At 37.0% G+C, this 16,073-nt stretch overlaps 1 protein-coding gene across 3 annotated transcripts in view; it reads left to right on the forward strand.

The window, feature by feature from the left end:
• HTR7 (5-hydroxytryptamine receptor 7) overlaps positions 1-15,702 on the forward strand; it is a 35,461-nt gene extending 19,759 nt beyond the window's left edge. Inside the window, exons 2-3 of one of the 3 annotated variants that reach the window (XM_050340253.1) lie at positions 5,684-6,430; positions 6,991-7,187. In XM_050340253.1, coding sequence (XP_050196210.1) covers positions 5,684-6,430; positions 6,991-7,045 — 802 coding nt within the window. In that variant the 3' untranslated portion in view covers positions 7,046-7,187. Of the gene's footprint in view, positions 1-5,683; positions 6,436-6,990; positions 7,188-15,091 lie in introns of those variants that run through there. The other 2 variants (XM_050340273.1, XM_050340263.1) reach the window with 2 other exon arrangements.
• Positions 15,703-16,073: the final 371 nt, after the last annotated feature.

A 16,073-nucleotide genomic window follows, 5' to 3' on the forward strand; every position in this document is an offset into this window, starting at 1 on the left:
ATAACAGAACAGTATGTTGTGATTCCTGGTAGAAATAACTATAATACACATCTGTATCATCTCCAGTACAATGTTTCTAGTTCTATTCCATAGTAATCCCATTTGCTTCATAAAAGTTAAGTCAGACAGTGAAAGATGCTACTCTGATTCTGGAATCTGTTAGATCAAGTCAGTGAATTCTGAGAAACAAATGTGGACTAATCAGAACGGAATTCTATCTGCCTCTACAGTACATGGAGACCAGAGACAAGGGAATTACATGTGTGATACAAAAGTCACATAAAAGATGTTGATGTCACGGTGCATTCAATTTATTACTGAACTGGACAGGAAGCTTCAAAACTATTTTAATGCTTCTAGCTGTTAGGTTTTCTATTGTTTGTGACTCTGCTCACAGTGAGAGACTAGTCCTTTTGCTTTTTTTCTTTATCTTTTAGCCATATAATGGAAGGTAAGATCTTAAGAAAGGTTTTGGACACATGATCACAAATTGGACCATCTATTACTATTTTCTTTCTATTGTTGAATTAAATGTAGTTGTTAAGTCTCAATTTGCTTTCTGGATATTTCAAAAGGTGTGAGGACTAGACCCATCTCAAAGTTTCCAATATAGTAATGAAAAATTCACCATTTTACAACTTTCTGTTGTGGCTATGTCAAGACACCTAACAGAAATTGTTCTCTTCTTTTCAAAGATGATATGTTTACACAATGCAAGAGACGCTCTGTCCCTCGGACTTGCTTTTAAATAGAATAACGTATACGAACATAAAAACCAATCAGGAAAATGGCATCATGCTCAATATATCAGGTGGGGGGAAGAAGAAGGAAAGGAGGGAATTTGGAGTGATGGTTTGTCTTCCCAAGGAACTGCTACATGTGATGGAGCCCTGTTCTCTAGACACGGCTGAACACCTGTCTGCCCATACAAAGCAGTGACTTAATTCCTCATGTTGCTTTGCTTCTGTGTGTAGCTTTTGCTTCCCCTATTAAACTGTCTTTATCCTAACCCATGAGTTTTGCAGCTTTTAGCCCTCCAATTCTCTACCTGATCCCACTGGTGAGCCACTGAGCGAAGGGCTGCATGGGGCTTGGCTGCTGGATGGGGTTAAACCATGACAACCACAAAGAAAAGGAAATGGACTTTTCTACTGCTGAAAAAACAATCAGGTTCACACCACACACATACACACAAAAAATTCGTGCCTGGTTTACTTGAAAAGCTGCAATGCCTGGCACTCCTGATTTTTAGTTCCTGGAGGAAAAATTGACATCTTCTACATCTAGAGAATTACTAATCAATTCAGCCACCAATGGAGAGTTATTAATATACAGGTGTTGAGGAGGATCTTCCTGAAAGTTATTCTAGTGGATGATAAGTAGATGGTTACGTGAACTTACTCCAGCATTGTGCAGATAAAGTGAACTACTTTTCACAATTCCCTAGATTAGAGAATGAAATAAATATATTCACAAAGAAAGAAATTGTACTGCAAGCTTTCATGTTTATAGTCAGCCCTAGCAAGTCATGGTGGCAGTCCAGCTTCCAGTGTCATAATCACTTGTCCAAGCTGTAAGGTACCAAGGTACTACAGCCATCATAACAAGCAAGTAACTAAGACAAATGAAGAGAGCAAGAGGCAATGCAAAAAATCACTGAGAGATAAAATATATAGCTATCTATTATCTATGTGTTACATCTTAATACATACTGCAGCATTTATTACATACAGAGCATGCCGTAGTAGGAACTGCCTCTGTGATCTACAGTTCAAGTGACAATAGAGACTTTTTTTAGCCCTGTAGAATAAAAACTATTCTGTGTGGCCATTGTCATGCACCAGTATCAGACAGAAATGCCGGAATGAAAAACCCGCAAACTGAATGATCTCAGGAGCAGTCCAGTCCAGTTATAATGGTTTTATATTAAATTGTCTGTAACAACTGCCTGTCTTTATATGGTAACAATTCAGAGATATTGGGAAAGAATACTGGATTACAGGGAGCCAGAATTTTATAAAGGAAAAAGAAAGGACTTGTTCCTTTACCTGTTCCATTGTTGGTGTTCATTCTGTGAATGTGGCAAATGGCAATTGTATAAAATAGCTGCCAATAGCACCCCAACGAAGGAGGGAGTTCTTTACTCCCCCCTCTCCCATGTTTGAACAGAGCTCCAGAAATGATGGCACAGGGTAATTTTTCCTCCCTGGAGTTGAATGGGACTGCTGCAAAGGAACCAGTTTCCAATCCTCCTACAAGGAAGAAGAGACACAGAAGAAGTAATAAGAAACCAATCCAGAATGGGGACATGTTCATGCATTTACACACATTTAGAAAGAAGTTAACTCTGTCCTTCACCATTTTTGGTCTATGCTATCTGGTCTTTGAGCGAGGGGCTCACTCCAGATTTCAGTGATGTAGCAGAAAAAAGGTTTTCATCATTCTTTTTTGTTGTATGCGTTAGACACTAGTCTAATAGATTCTTCCTTCTCACTGTTCTCCACTCACCCAGCAGCCTTGGAATGGCAGCAGGACCTGACTGCTCTCTGTCTTGTGCCTCTCATAGGGTTACCCAAGTATCACAGCATCCTGCACTTCAGTGTTCTGCCTACAGCATAAGGTAGTGCTCAACGAGAAATGCCATGACCAGTTTATAAGAAATATAAAGGCTGTTAGTCTGCAGTACTGTGTTTTTGGGCAGTTACCTAGACACAGACCTCACTGTGCTGGATGTAATATGGATAGAAGCCTGTCTGGCAGAATCATATAGTCATGAAATTCAGAGGAGAAAGAATATCAAATAGCATTGCCCTTCTTATACAAGTGAGAACTGAGGCACAGTTGCTTCTTCACAAAGATCAAAATGAACATCTGTGGCATGTAAAAGAAACAAATCTCAGAATAACAAGTCTGAGACATTTCTTTCATGTGGGGGATAGCTGAGATACATGAAATGGGCTTTTTAGGGACTGACTTCATTCATTGCCAGCAATAAGACCTCAAGGTGTTACATATTTTGAATATGTTAAGCTCAGCTGATTTACCTTCAGTATTCTTTTTCAGTGTAGTAATTACAGATTAAACATTACAAAGCATATTTTTACACTGATTTTGACACAATATTTTTGAAGTTCATGAATCTACTAAGTCTTGAACACTCTCTAGTGTATTAGACAATAGTAGTGATTCACATTATTTTGGAGCTGCAAATAAGTTTTCAAGGGTAATGGATTTCATATATAGAGATTAAAATATAACATTCCTTCATTTGTGCCTGGTGACTTCTTTTCCCTTATCATACTACATTTAGCAAAATGAATAAGGCAGAAAGGATGCTGGTGTATTTTTATGATAATTAATGTATTTTAATTTCAAATAGCATTTCTGAAGCTCAGATATAGACTCCAAAAAAAGTGGTGCCAGGGCAAAACTAATGAATTTTAATTCTTTTCAGTATACTTATGCTTTCATGAATTCTTTTTGTTATATTCTGGTGCATGAGAATGCATCAGTAGGCACTCAGAGCATGCAGCCCACAGATCTGATTTTTACAGAAACACAGCTTAACTTTTTTAGCTACATAATAATGTGCACCTCAGAAGTGTGTTATTTTTAGTGACCAATGGGGTAATAGCTAGAAAAATGCATACTTCAGACCAACTTTTAAAAGATTTTTTTAAAACAACAGATTGTAAACTGCAAGTAGTCTTTCTGCACAAAGGATGCGTTTCAATGTTTTGTAGCTAAATTGTGTTATTCTTGGACTAATTTTAAGGGTGTGCCACTCTTGTCCCAGAGAGGCTGCAGCTAATAACTCACCCTTGCTTAAAGCACTTCAATCTGTCCCTCAGGTAGTTAAACTGAAACTTTACTGCACTAACTCTGCTCTTCCATATATTGGAGCACCTTGAAAAACTCGTGGCTCCTTGGGAGTGCAAATGGGCTGCTGTAAAACAGAAGAGTCCATGGTCTCTGCAGTTTGTCCATTACTGCTGGAGCTAAGCCAATGACTATATTCTGGTGCTGATGGTGAGGGGCACAAGAAGCAAGCTCTTTTGACATCATGTACAATGGATTGCACTCCTTTAATCCCAGACAATTTTAGTAGCAGTTCTTAGCTCCAGGCACAGATTCACTGGCAAAATACTGGCCTGCTGTAATTTAATTCTGCATTGTGTTGAGAGTAGGGCACAGTAAACCAGTCTGTCCTTTGTGCAACACTTGTCATAACAGCAATATAAAATCAATGACATTGTTTAGAAGAAGTTTTGTTACTCATCAGAACAGATCATTAAATGATGCCTCTTTTTTTTCCTTCCATAACTGTAGCATACCTGGGTGCTTGTGCAAAGCAAGAGCACCAGCCATAATTTACTGCATTGCAGTAAAATCAACAATGCAGCATTCCCCAGAGCCAGACAAATCTCATATTTGATATGCTAAGTGAATAGAGAAAACATTCTCCCCCAAAATATTTTTAATCACATTACTATGTTTCTTGTTTGTAACCTTCCAGAACCCTCACTGTCTAAGTAAACACTGGTCACTCTTGAAACCTAAACATTTTTCTGAATTCTGGTTTGAAACCATTTGTTTTACAAGTAACAAAGTGAATCACACTGATTTTCTCAAAATTCTTTCTTTTAGAAGAAGTAAAAAAGAACAATATGAGAAGTTAATGGTAACACATAGGCAAGTTCCAACTGAGCAGAAACAAAATTTGAAACTAAAAATATTAGATGTAAAAAAAAAAAAAAAGCATTTGATTCCATCTAAGAGAAAATTCCTATAGCTAGAAAGCAAACTCTCTGCAGTTGAGAGTAAATTCAGGCTTAGGATATTATTATCCAGCTATATAGAGCCATAGTTATAGTTTTTAATTTGAAAATTATACATATAGTTTAAGAAACTGCAGAATAGGAAATATTTTTTTCTATGAAAAAATGGACACATTAAAACCATTTTTCATATCTGTAAAATTGTGTTTTCTTCCCCAGGACTTCTTGAACTGTGATAGATTTTTATTTTGTTTGGTAGAAGTTGGACATTGAATAAATATAGTTTCTTTCTAATTAAATTATGATAAAAAGAATCTTGTAGTATTGAAATAATCTGCTTTTAGTATACATTTGCAGTTGGTTCCTGTCTGAAACATGAAGGTAAGAAAGACAACCCATTGTCTCAGCTTAGTGGCAGGAATCTTCCTAACTGTTGAATACGTGAGAAGAATAGAAATGAATGTTTGCTTGATGTAACTTAACCATTCACTCAATACAAAAAGTGATAGGCCTTGTGGACTGAGCATTCATCTATACTCAAGGATTTCAGAAGTTAGCAAATTTAAATTTAGGTTTCAGCATTTCCTTAAAAGCCAAAAAAAAAAGAAAAAAAAGAAAAAAAAGAAAGAGTTATCTGCATGAAGATTGTACAGATTGGTTAAAATCACAGTCCATTAGGGTCAAAGGGAGATTTCTTTCTGGAATAAAAGACATTTTATATAAATACCAACACTATAAATTTTAACGTGAAAGACAATTTATAATTTGGAAATATATGCAAAGAGAAGATTGAAAAATATGAAATAGAAAACTTAGCCAAAGATTTTGGTTTAGAGCAGACTACATGAAATAACTTTTAACAGTTAAACCCTGCACTGTATGGTAATTCTGAATTATTGTTCTAGGTACCTGGGAATAACGAGACCTCTTACTTACCCTGTAAGGCAGAATGGGAAGTGTATGGCCAAAATGATCCTGTGCGTGTGGCTTTTATCTGCCTCTATCACCATACCCCCGCTCTTCGGTTGGGCCCAAAATGTGAATGACGAAAAGGTTTGTCTGATCAGTCAAGACTTCGGCTACACCATTTACTCCACAGCAGTTGCATTTTATATCCCAATGTCAGTGATGCTTTTCATGTACTATCAGATTTACAAAGCTGCCAAGAGGAGTGCTGCTAAACACAAGTTTACTGGTTTTCCCCGCCCGGAAGAAACGGAAGGGATTTCTATGAATGGAGTTATAAAACTGCACAAGGAATCTGAAGAATGTGCTAATTTTTCACGACTCCTAAAGCACGACAAGAAAAACATTTCCATCTTTAAAAGAGAACAGAAAGCTGCCACTACCCTTGGGATTATTGTTGGGGCTTTCACTGTCTGCTGGCTGCCCTTTTTCCTCCTCTCAACTGCAAGGCCCTTCATCTGCGGGACGGCATGCAGCTGTATCCCACTCTGGGTTGAGAGAACATTTCTGTGGTTGGGCTATGCAAACTCGCTCATTAACCCTTTTATATATGCCTTCTTCAATCGAGACTTGAGGACAACTTATCGCAACCTCCTGCAGTGCAGATATAGGAATATCAACCGGAAACTGTCAGCTGCAGGGATGCACGAGGCTCTGAAGCTTGCAGAAAAGCCAGAATTTGTTCTGTAAGGTCACTCATCCTTTACTACGATAATTTGTCATTTTATCACGTTAGCTCTTTCCCTGCAGATTTCAAAGAAGAGTTATAGGAAGAACCAGGCCTCTTGAGGGCTGTTAATGCAGTCATCAAGAAACTGGAAGGTAGCAGTGTAGAGCCCACCAGTGAGCCTGGAAAAACAAGACCACTATCTGAAGAATTTGGGTGTAAGAGGAATACGAGAAAGGAGGAGAGTAAAATGTGGTGCAGGCTAGTGAGGAAAGAGCAAAGCTGGCCTAACCCACCTGTTTGGCCCAAACAACTGAAGGTCTGAGTGTTGGATGCATCTTGTGTCCTAGAGATTCTTTGCTGTAATAAAGACCTGAGAATGGTAAAAAGTTTACTGTAATTCATTACGTTCCACTTTGTTATTATAAAAATAAACCATTTAAGAAGAAGCTGGATCAAAGAAGTTCTATTGCTTAGAAATATTCTTTATTATAAAGACCCGTATGTTCATTAAACATTAATTTGCTAGATTGCCGGGAAATGAAATCCTTTGTGAAATTTAATATTGTCTTTGCACAGCAACTCTGGCACTGAAAGAATACATTATACTTCCAATGTGAATATAAGAGTCTGAATAAAGTCACAAGGACCAACTTCTACTGCTGCATACACTCATGCAGCAAAGGTAATTCAGTGCTGTTATGCTAACTACACCAGGTAAAGATCTTGTCCTATATTTCTAACATCTCAAATATATCTGATTACATTTTATTCCAGTATCTGTCTGGTCTTTGTCCATCTCTTCAGTCTTTCATTCTCTTGGCTTTCTTATCTGAGCCCTTCTCTAATCTAGATGGAGACTCTGTCTGTGCTTAAGTAATTTCTGTTGATTTATGGTTAGTCCTTGTTCCACTCCAGTAGTTAATTTACTGTCTATTTGAAAGCTCTTCTACTTGGGATTTCTTTCTCTTCTGAAGTCAGTACGAAAAAAATAAACTTAAGACTTTATGACTTCAAAGACATCTGGACTTCATCCTTGTAAACCTATTTTAATCATCACTTCTTCTTAAAGTAATTTAAAGCCTTGCCCTTTGTAAGAATCAAGAGAGTTTACTGTTTCTAGCTTTTTCTACCACTACTGCAGCTTGTCCAAGTATGTGACCCTACTTCTCCTGACTTTGGTAACAAAGTTCTTCCCTCAGTGGAGCAGGGCCGAATATTACAACAGCGTTTTTATTAAAAAATTAATTATGAAGGTGTTGATTATAATATTATTAGTAATGTATTAATATTATATGCCCTGATTGCATCAGGTATTACTGTAAGAACCTAAAATAATATAAAACAACTCATAAGATCAAAATGCTTTCTCTGGAACAATAGCACTGCACACCATGTTCAAGGTGAAGCAGCAGGGTACATTAGTGAACAGAGACTGCTTCAGAGCTTGATGTGCTTTTTCAGATATTGGGACATCAGTGAGGAGACATGTTCATTCTCAAATTGCCTCAGCATCAAATCACACTTTAGGCTAACTTCTGTCCCTGCTTTCTGAAGTATGACTTAAATGAGTTCAGTGATGTTATGAGAATTTTGTGCCAGATCCCTTGTTCAGAGCATTCAGACATAATTGCAAATGCTTTAAAGTAGCAGACACGTAAGTCCTGGATTGATATGCTGAGCTTTGTGTACTGAAACATGCTTGAGTCATTTTAGATGCATTTATAAACCAGAATACATACAGTAGGAAGAACATTTTGGTCTCATTTTTCGAGAAGGATCCTAGTTTTGTAATAGTAAGAGGCTATATCCCAGCTTCAGTACAGCTTTCTAAAGAAGTTTCAAATTGATTTGGAACAGTCCTGTTTTTTTTAAGTATTCCAATATTATGTACAGAAGAACAAGAGGATATTTAGGCCCAGAATATACACAAGCTCTGGAGTACAGAGTCGAGTCCATGTTAGTTCAAGCATATTTTCCATATTAAATATGAAATTAAAGTTGTTTCTTTGATACCTATCAGAGTAGCATTTTTTTGATTTCCAGCATAAGAGAGGTGTTTTCAAGACCTTCTGTAAATTCTTTTCTCTGTGTGAGGATATACAAGAGAATATACAAATAAATGTATCTGTGAAGACTCCAAGTGGGACTATAAAACTTCTGAAAGTGATTTTGGAATTCTGGGAGGAACTTTCAGCATTTTTATTCAGCAGGAAAGTCTGAGAAGTTGTGTTTCCTCCAAATAAGATTTTTCTTTCTTTTTTTTTTTTTTTAAATGAAATGTGTGTCTTATGAGTCAGAAATTGACATTTGCCCAGCTGTCACTAAAGGCAATTGCTTTCCTCAGGGAACGCATCCTGCAGGACTCCAGTTTCCCTCTACCATCTGTTTCAGGTAATGAGAACTCAGGAAAGAATAAGAGTTGTTATGGGCTGTGTACCAATCCTTGAAGTTTTTGGAGATAAACATCCATCTTTTCATGTCTGGATATGTTTGGAAAGAAAAGAAAAACAAAACAAAACTAAAACAAACCACCACCAAGTTTATTCATATACCCAAACCAAAACATAGAGGAATGCAAGCTGTTGTTAGATAGACCTGTATTTGAGGGGAAAAGTAAAGAAGTCAGGAAGATTAGAAGAATGTCCTCGTTGCCCAAGCACACAGATAAAAAGAAAAGAAATTGAGGAGAAAGTACTCAGACAGAATTCTAATAGAAAGAGGCTTAGATAAGGAAGGAAAGACAAGGAACTAATTACTTGGGTTCATGAACAGGACATTTTACTTTTTAAAAAGATAAATAAATAGAATTGCATTACAATATCCAACTGCAGCAGTAGGATTCTTTTAACTTAGGTAACTCACTACACATCTGACAGGCGGGTAACATATGAATGGGTGAGTGAGAAGTCTACAGCAACATGTGTGCAGCCTGGTACATGCTTTTATCAAACCCAAGAAGAGATTGCATTCTTGGTCTGTGTGTTCTTACAAGTGTTTCTAGGAGAAAGCGAGAGGAGTGAATCAGATAGATGGTTTTGTGGGGAAAAAAAAAAAAAAGGTAATAAAATACTCCAAGAACCATCTAGAGCATGGGGAAGCCAGCATAACACTGGCTAAATGAGAGACAAAGGTGAGAAATTGGAAGCAACACATGGAAGTAGTTCTAAGTTGCAGACTTTTGATAGTTACTTTTGGGAAAATGTGCAAAAATATAGAGGCAAAAAAGGTACATATCCAAAAAATTGAGAAAAAAGACACAAACCTTTCAAAAATATGCTTGTACAATGTCAGTGAAGACAATGTTGCTACATCCTTGCCTAAAGGACAGCTGGGCTCTGTAGGTCACCACTGCTCTGGATTTAACAAAAATGTATTAAAAAAAAAAAATTAATAGCAGCATGAAGAGAATCTTGACCTTAGGTAAGATCTGTTGACGTGAAATCTAAGCCAGTCTTTTTTTTTTTTTTAAGAAGCAGTTCATGTTGTCTAAATCCACAAATTGTAGTCACAGAAGGATGTGAATGCTGGTGACAGCTCACTCTGCAACCCCACTCCTGGGAGGCTTGGAGGATTTCAGCTATCTCATTCTTAAGTCACAGTTTGATATGTAAGAAGTCCCACGTTAACTACAGAGTAGGACATGCTTAAAATATTGGACAACCTCGGGTTTTTTATGAAGGTAGATGTCACTTTGTGTAAGTTGAAGTGCTTGGCAGGAAAGGTTGGAGTTGTTCCTTAGGTGCATAGGGCAGTACAATCTGGCATACAAGAGAGCATGGAAAAACTTATCCTAGAGAACAGGATTGCCCTTTTACTATACTGCAGAACTGGCCTTACCCCCAGATGATTTTTTTTTGTCTGGGGAAACTCAATGCAGCTTTTGTTATTAGCTGCAGAATTCACATTCAGTATTTCTGATTAGAAACCTCAGTCATATTGCTGCACATCCTAGACCATCTTCCTATCAGCTGGTAGTTCTGAAATTGGTTTCTAGCCACTATGGGATTTCTGAATGGTGGTGGTGGCAGGAAAACGGGACCAATGGACGAGGTGATACTGGGAAATGGAGTGCTTACCATAGTCTGAGCTAGGAGCTGAGGAAATCAGGAAGCAGCTGTGCAGCTTCTGACAGCATCTAGACCTCCTCTTCATCCAGCACAAGCAGCCACTCAGTCACAGCCTTCAGCTGCAGCATGAGATTTCAATTGCTGCTAGAATTATCTAGATATAAACACAGGATGATATCAATCAGAATAAAGTGTATATAAAGTGTATATAAAAGTGCTTGAGAGCAGCCATTGAGTGATGCAGTTCAGTAAAAGGAATTTTAGTCACAACTATGTCAGAGATCAAACAGAGAGAAACAACTTCCTCCTCCTCTTACACAGCTCATTGTATAATATTAGCAATACCCTACCTATAATTTATCTGTAAAAGTAACACTAGCTCTCAAGGCATTCCAGATGAGGTGGTGCTGGATGAGCCTCCTTTGCTTGAAACAGTCGTTCCACAGCATGTCTGACACCAGTAATAAAACACCCAATGTACAGATGGTACTTTACCAGGAAGCCCCTTGCTTCCTTCTTTCTCATCCTGCTCAGATGCACCACATTTCTGTCAATTTTCCTCAATGAACAGGGCTCCAGATCAATAGACTTAGACTGAATAAATCTCCTCAGTTTATACCCTTGGATCAGAGTTCGAGGTAACGATTTAGCGTGACCAGTTTGCAGCCTTTCCTGCTCACCTTGGACCCTCCCACTTCTTGTTTGAGTTAATTACTCAGAGTCAAATCAGTACCTGTTGCTCAGAGGTTCTCAAGTGCCACATAAGACCATATTTCTTCATTACCATTCCTGCTCACAACTACTTTTGTAAATATACTGCTCACCTGTTGTAAGCCCCACTCCCATTTCACGGTAGCACTTAACTGGCAGGAGAACTGGGCAGAAACAACACACAGCATTTCCCGTGGTGTTTTCCCTCCTTGTTCAGTTAAAACTCAAGGGTTTGTGGCAGTATCAATACATGGTGAAAACTGTTCTCCCCCTGCTCACTTAATACTGATTTTTGAGGGAGACTGTAGTAGAAGCCTCATTCCTAACACTGTTTCCAGCTCGCTGCTTACCAAGCCTGTAGGTTTGATACTGTAACACAGTATTGGCACTTACCAAACTGCTCTGTTTAGTAAGGGCCTTACAGGGTAATAATAGAAATAGCAGAGTAGTAAAACATGTGAATTGATTATGATATCTTATTATTATACATCTATTGCTTCACATTTTAGTTTAATGAAAAGAAAAACAGTGTCTTTTCATGCTCTGTTCAGAGATTTATTAGCTAGAACCACCTGCAGAAAGATGTGTCAAACAGTGGGAAATAAATCTATAATGTGACATAGAGGAGGGAATCATTTATCAAATTAATACTAGAAGTAATGCAGACAACATCCGTTCTCTCCCTCTGCTCCTGATTTATAGCAGAAAAATAGTTTTCCAGGCAGCCACTGCTCCAGGCACTGCAGCATCATTACAAGAACATTATTAAGTTTTTTGATTGCTGACCAAGATGCTGCAGTTACATAACTAGAAGGTGTTGGAAGCAATGCTGTTCTCTTGCTTTCCCCTAGCTATAACCGTAACTTTTCATATTATTTTCTTATCTTTCAGGAAAAACTATTCAAATTATAATATTCTCAGAAAATGTGCAAGATCAATGTGTCATCAAATCCTCTTCACAGTTTGCTTAGGAATCAGTTTTTGTCTTTTAAAACAATACTGCTCAGGAAGACACAGGGAAAAAGAAGGGAGAAAATTTAAAATGGTCTTAATGTGCAAAATTGTCAATATCTTGAAACAGAAGACACCCCTTATTTCAAAGAGTGTTGAAGTAGTAATCGTGAGAACTAGATTTTTATTTCTTTTAAGAGACGGATTCAAGTAAGTAAATTTAAAAGTAGCCTAAGAAACACTGCATTACAAGAGAAAACTTTACAATATGCAAAAACCTCTTCATCATTTTAAATTTCCAAATAGTTATTGGTGCTAAACAGTGGCTTCAGCATGAGTTTGAAGTGAATTAGTACTGCTTTCTGTGCCCACTTTCTAAACATTTTGTGGGCCTGTCCTTCCCCACACTCACTATTCAGCTGCCCTGCTGAATATTGCCAAATCCCTTCTCATAAAGTCACATTTCCAGAAGGGCAGAATGGCTTTTATTTGCTGAGAACTGAAAAGATGCTTGTGATTCCCAGGTTCATTTTTCACTGCTACAATCAAAAGAAAACCCATTGAGATATTGGGTTTTCTTAAAGATAATAATATATGGATGCTGTTGGAGATAATATTTTAATGATTTATAACTTGGTGACTTTACTGATTGAAATTTTTTCTGTCATTTGTGATCATTTGCACAGAACAAGTCAAGTTAGTTTAGAAAAAAAAGCATACAAATCTATCAAAGTTTCCAGAAGAGACCATGCATTTTTATAAATCAACATACCAGAGTGAATAAATATTTTGCTTTTAGTTTTCTCTCTACTCAGTCAAAACCAACAATATTTCATTAATTTAGTAGTTGTGTGGTCTTTTTAGTTCCAGAAAATTTTGTTTACAGTATACTTATTTTCTTCTGGAAGAGAAGAGAGCAAGCCACTGTAATATACTTAGTTCAGCCCTTCTGGAGAATCTGTGTTTTCAAGCATGGAAAAACATAGAAGAATGCATCTGGATAAGCTCACTATTGTCTCAGAAAACTTTGCATCTTTAGCCAAACTAACCAGGATTTCAGCAGGCCTGTGTTAAAAGAGCAGAGATTCTTCAGTCAAATCTACCATCCTATAGATGGTTGCAAGGAAAAGACAAAATTAGGCAAATTAAATGAACATCTACGTCCCAGCAATAGCTGCAAAATCAAAACAGCTCCACTCAGTAAGTAAAACCAATGATGATATTCTTGTAATCTGAAGACTGAAACAGCACAATGACAAAATATTACAGGTGCTTTGTAGAAATACTGAAATTAATATCTTAATGGTATGTTTTTAAACCGAGTAAGAGCTGCTTGCCTACAATTTTAGGGACTGTTTTCCTTTCATATTTAATTAATAGAGGCTTTCTCTAAGGAATGCTGGAGCTAGTTGCTGTGCTTTTGCAGTCTATTAAACACAACATGTTTGCTGTAAGGAGGATGTACACCTTCTGTGTACTGATATATTATAGAGGGCCTGCTCAAGGTATCTGTTGCCTCTCCAAGCTAAGGGCATTAAAGAAGCCCAAATATTTATCCTGATACTGAAGAAATAACAGGAATAAATAAAAGTAACGTAGGCACTAAACACATGCAGAGAACTTGAAACCTTTGGGATATTTCACTGCAAAGACTCAAAGAGCCTCTCTCTTCCTTACAGAATACTTATTTTTTTCTTAGCTTGTATACAGTAAATATTCTTGACAAATCCATAAATTTTATTTCTGTCTTCAAAAAAAAAAAGAAGTAATTTCACAGCAAGTGAAAATCATGCTAAGGACCTTTTACTTGTCGTTATAAGAAAAAGAAGCCAATGTTCAGTTAGACACATAAGGTTAATGCTAAAAAATAACACTTTTTTTCCAAGATTAGTATTCTCTTTCCAGAATAATCTCCTGTCAACCCAGAAAACAGCAATAATCATCAGAACTAAAGTAGTCTGGAATTAAAAAGATTTATAAAACCAAACTTTTAACCATAATAATGAAATAACATGTTTGGTTTTTTCCATGTATTTTTTAAAAAGTTGCTCATCCAATTAACATGATATCTAACAGACAATAACACTTCTAAGGGCAAATATATAAAGTCCAAAACTTTATTTTGGATAGTTTTGAACTTGGATGTAATTACCTGCCATCCTTTAATTTGGATCAATTTTTGCAAAGATGTGTTTTCATGTAATAAAATATTTGAAATAAGTAAGAATGCAGGTTTGTCTGCAAAAATACATTTCAAAATATGAGTAATTCCATGATTTCAAAGGGGAAGCTATAACAAGACAAAACAGTACCTTGTTGCATGCTACATCCAGGCCAAACTGGACATGGGATACCCTGAAAGCCTGCTTGCAATCTCAGAGATGTTTCTGTTGCAACATTTCAGCCTGGTTGCTGTAGAAAATTGATTCTTCCCTTTAACAATCTTGTGAAGAGAGGCAGGAATTTGTATTTTCCATGCAAAGCTTTTGCAGTCATTATTTGTCTACAGACAATTTTATGAAATTGAGGAAGAAGTCTTCATTATTGCTCTGGCTCCTTCCTCCCTCTCTCACACGCGTGAGGTCCCCATGAGCAGCTCGTGTAGTGCTGCCACTGAAGGCTGCACAGCTGAGCCAAATACAGGGCTCTCAGTAAAACCACCTACATTTTCTGAAATATTTTTGGGCTTTTCACACTGAATTGCATAAAATGGACTGGGAACTTCCTCAGTTCTCACAAGAACCCAAAATATAATGAGCACGAAGGACTGAAGGCCCCCAGAAAGCTCCACTTTCCCCTAGCTTCTTCCTTTGTATGGCACCTCTGAGGATTATCTCTGTCGACATGGTCTAATTGCCTCTTAAGAAATGTTTCAGTGGTATATGGATCAGAAATTTTAGTTGCTCCAGGATATTTCTCATCTAATTCAGCCTCTTTTTTAAATACAGGAGAAGTTCTGATTTCTCCAGGGAAAAAGAGTCATGACCAAATGTGCTTTAAAGCAGCCAGAAAAAAACCAAGCCAGAACAGGAAGAAGAAAAATGAAGAGCTGGCTTCTAAAGAACTGGATAGATTTATGAAACATGTTTCATCTTCTTTTGATGGAAATGTGCTAAAAATACTCCATGAGCTCGATACATTACATTAATACATTTCTGTTGGAAGTAGTCACATCTTGTTTGTTATGAAGGAAAGTGCTGCTATACACAAATGAAAATAGTTTTCTGCCTGAGAAAGCCAAGCCATTTCAGCAATAAGAGTTTGGCACACAGGGTTGAGAAAAAAAACATGCAACTAAAACTCAAAGAGAGAGCATTGTACAGATTTCTACCACAGTAAACAATGTAGAAGAGTATTTGTATGTTTACCATGCTCGTGGATCATAACATTAGTATTAATATTCAGGGATTTTCATTGATAATGAATGTATTTTGGTGTACTACAAAAAGAGGTTTTCAGGCAAATGCTGGATCTGTGGATGCTTTCAGGGCTTGTGTTAGAGATGTTATGCACCTGGAATGGGATTGAGAACAATAAAAGACCAATTTTTGCAAAAACATTCTATTGTTCTAAGTTTGTTACTTGTTAACATGCATGTGGTTTGTTCTCCCAAACCTTTTAAAAAAGCAGTTTTCAGTTATGCTCTGACAAAATCAAGGGACAGAATTAGAATGCACATGTATTACACCACAGCTAATTTACAAATATGATTGCTTTTGTTTAATGTAATTTTCATGACCTGCCAATTTACAAATTTCTATAATTTCAAGTCAAATAAGTACAAAAGACTGGAGAATGTCCATAGTACTTTGCTTTTTGTCTTACTGGGTAGCTAGTCAGAAAATTAAAACATTTATTATTTTTAAAAATGTGTTTAAGAAGTGTTATTTCTGCCATTTATTTGTTGTATTTAAAAAGACATCCCTTTGT

This window comes from Myiozetetes cayanensis, unplaced genomic scaffold (genome assembly GCF_022539395.1).
Source record: "Myiozetetes cayanensis isolate MyiCay16 unplaced genomic scaffold, myiCay2020 scf10, whole genome shotgun sequence".
NCBI lineage: Eukaryota > Metazoa > Chordata > Aves > Passeriformes > Tyrannidae > Myiozetetes > Myiozetetes cayanensis.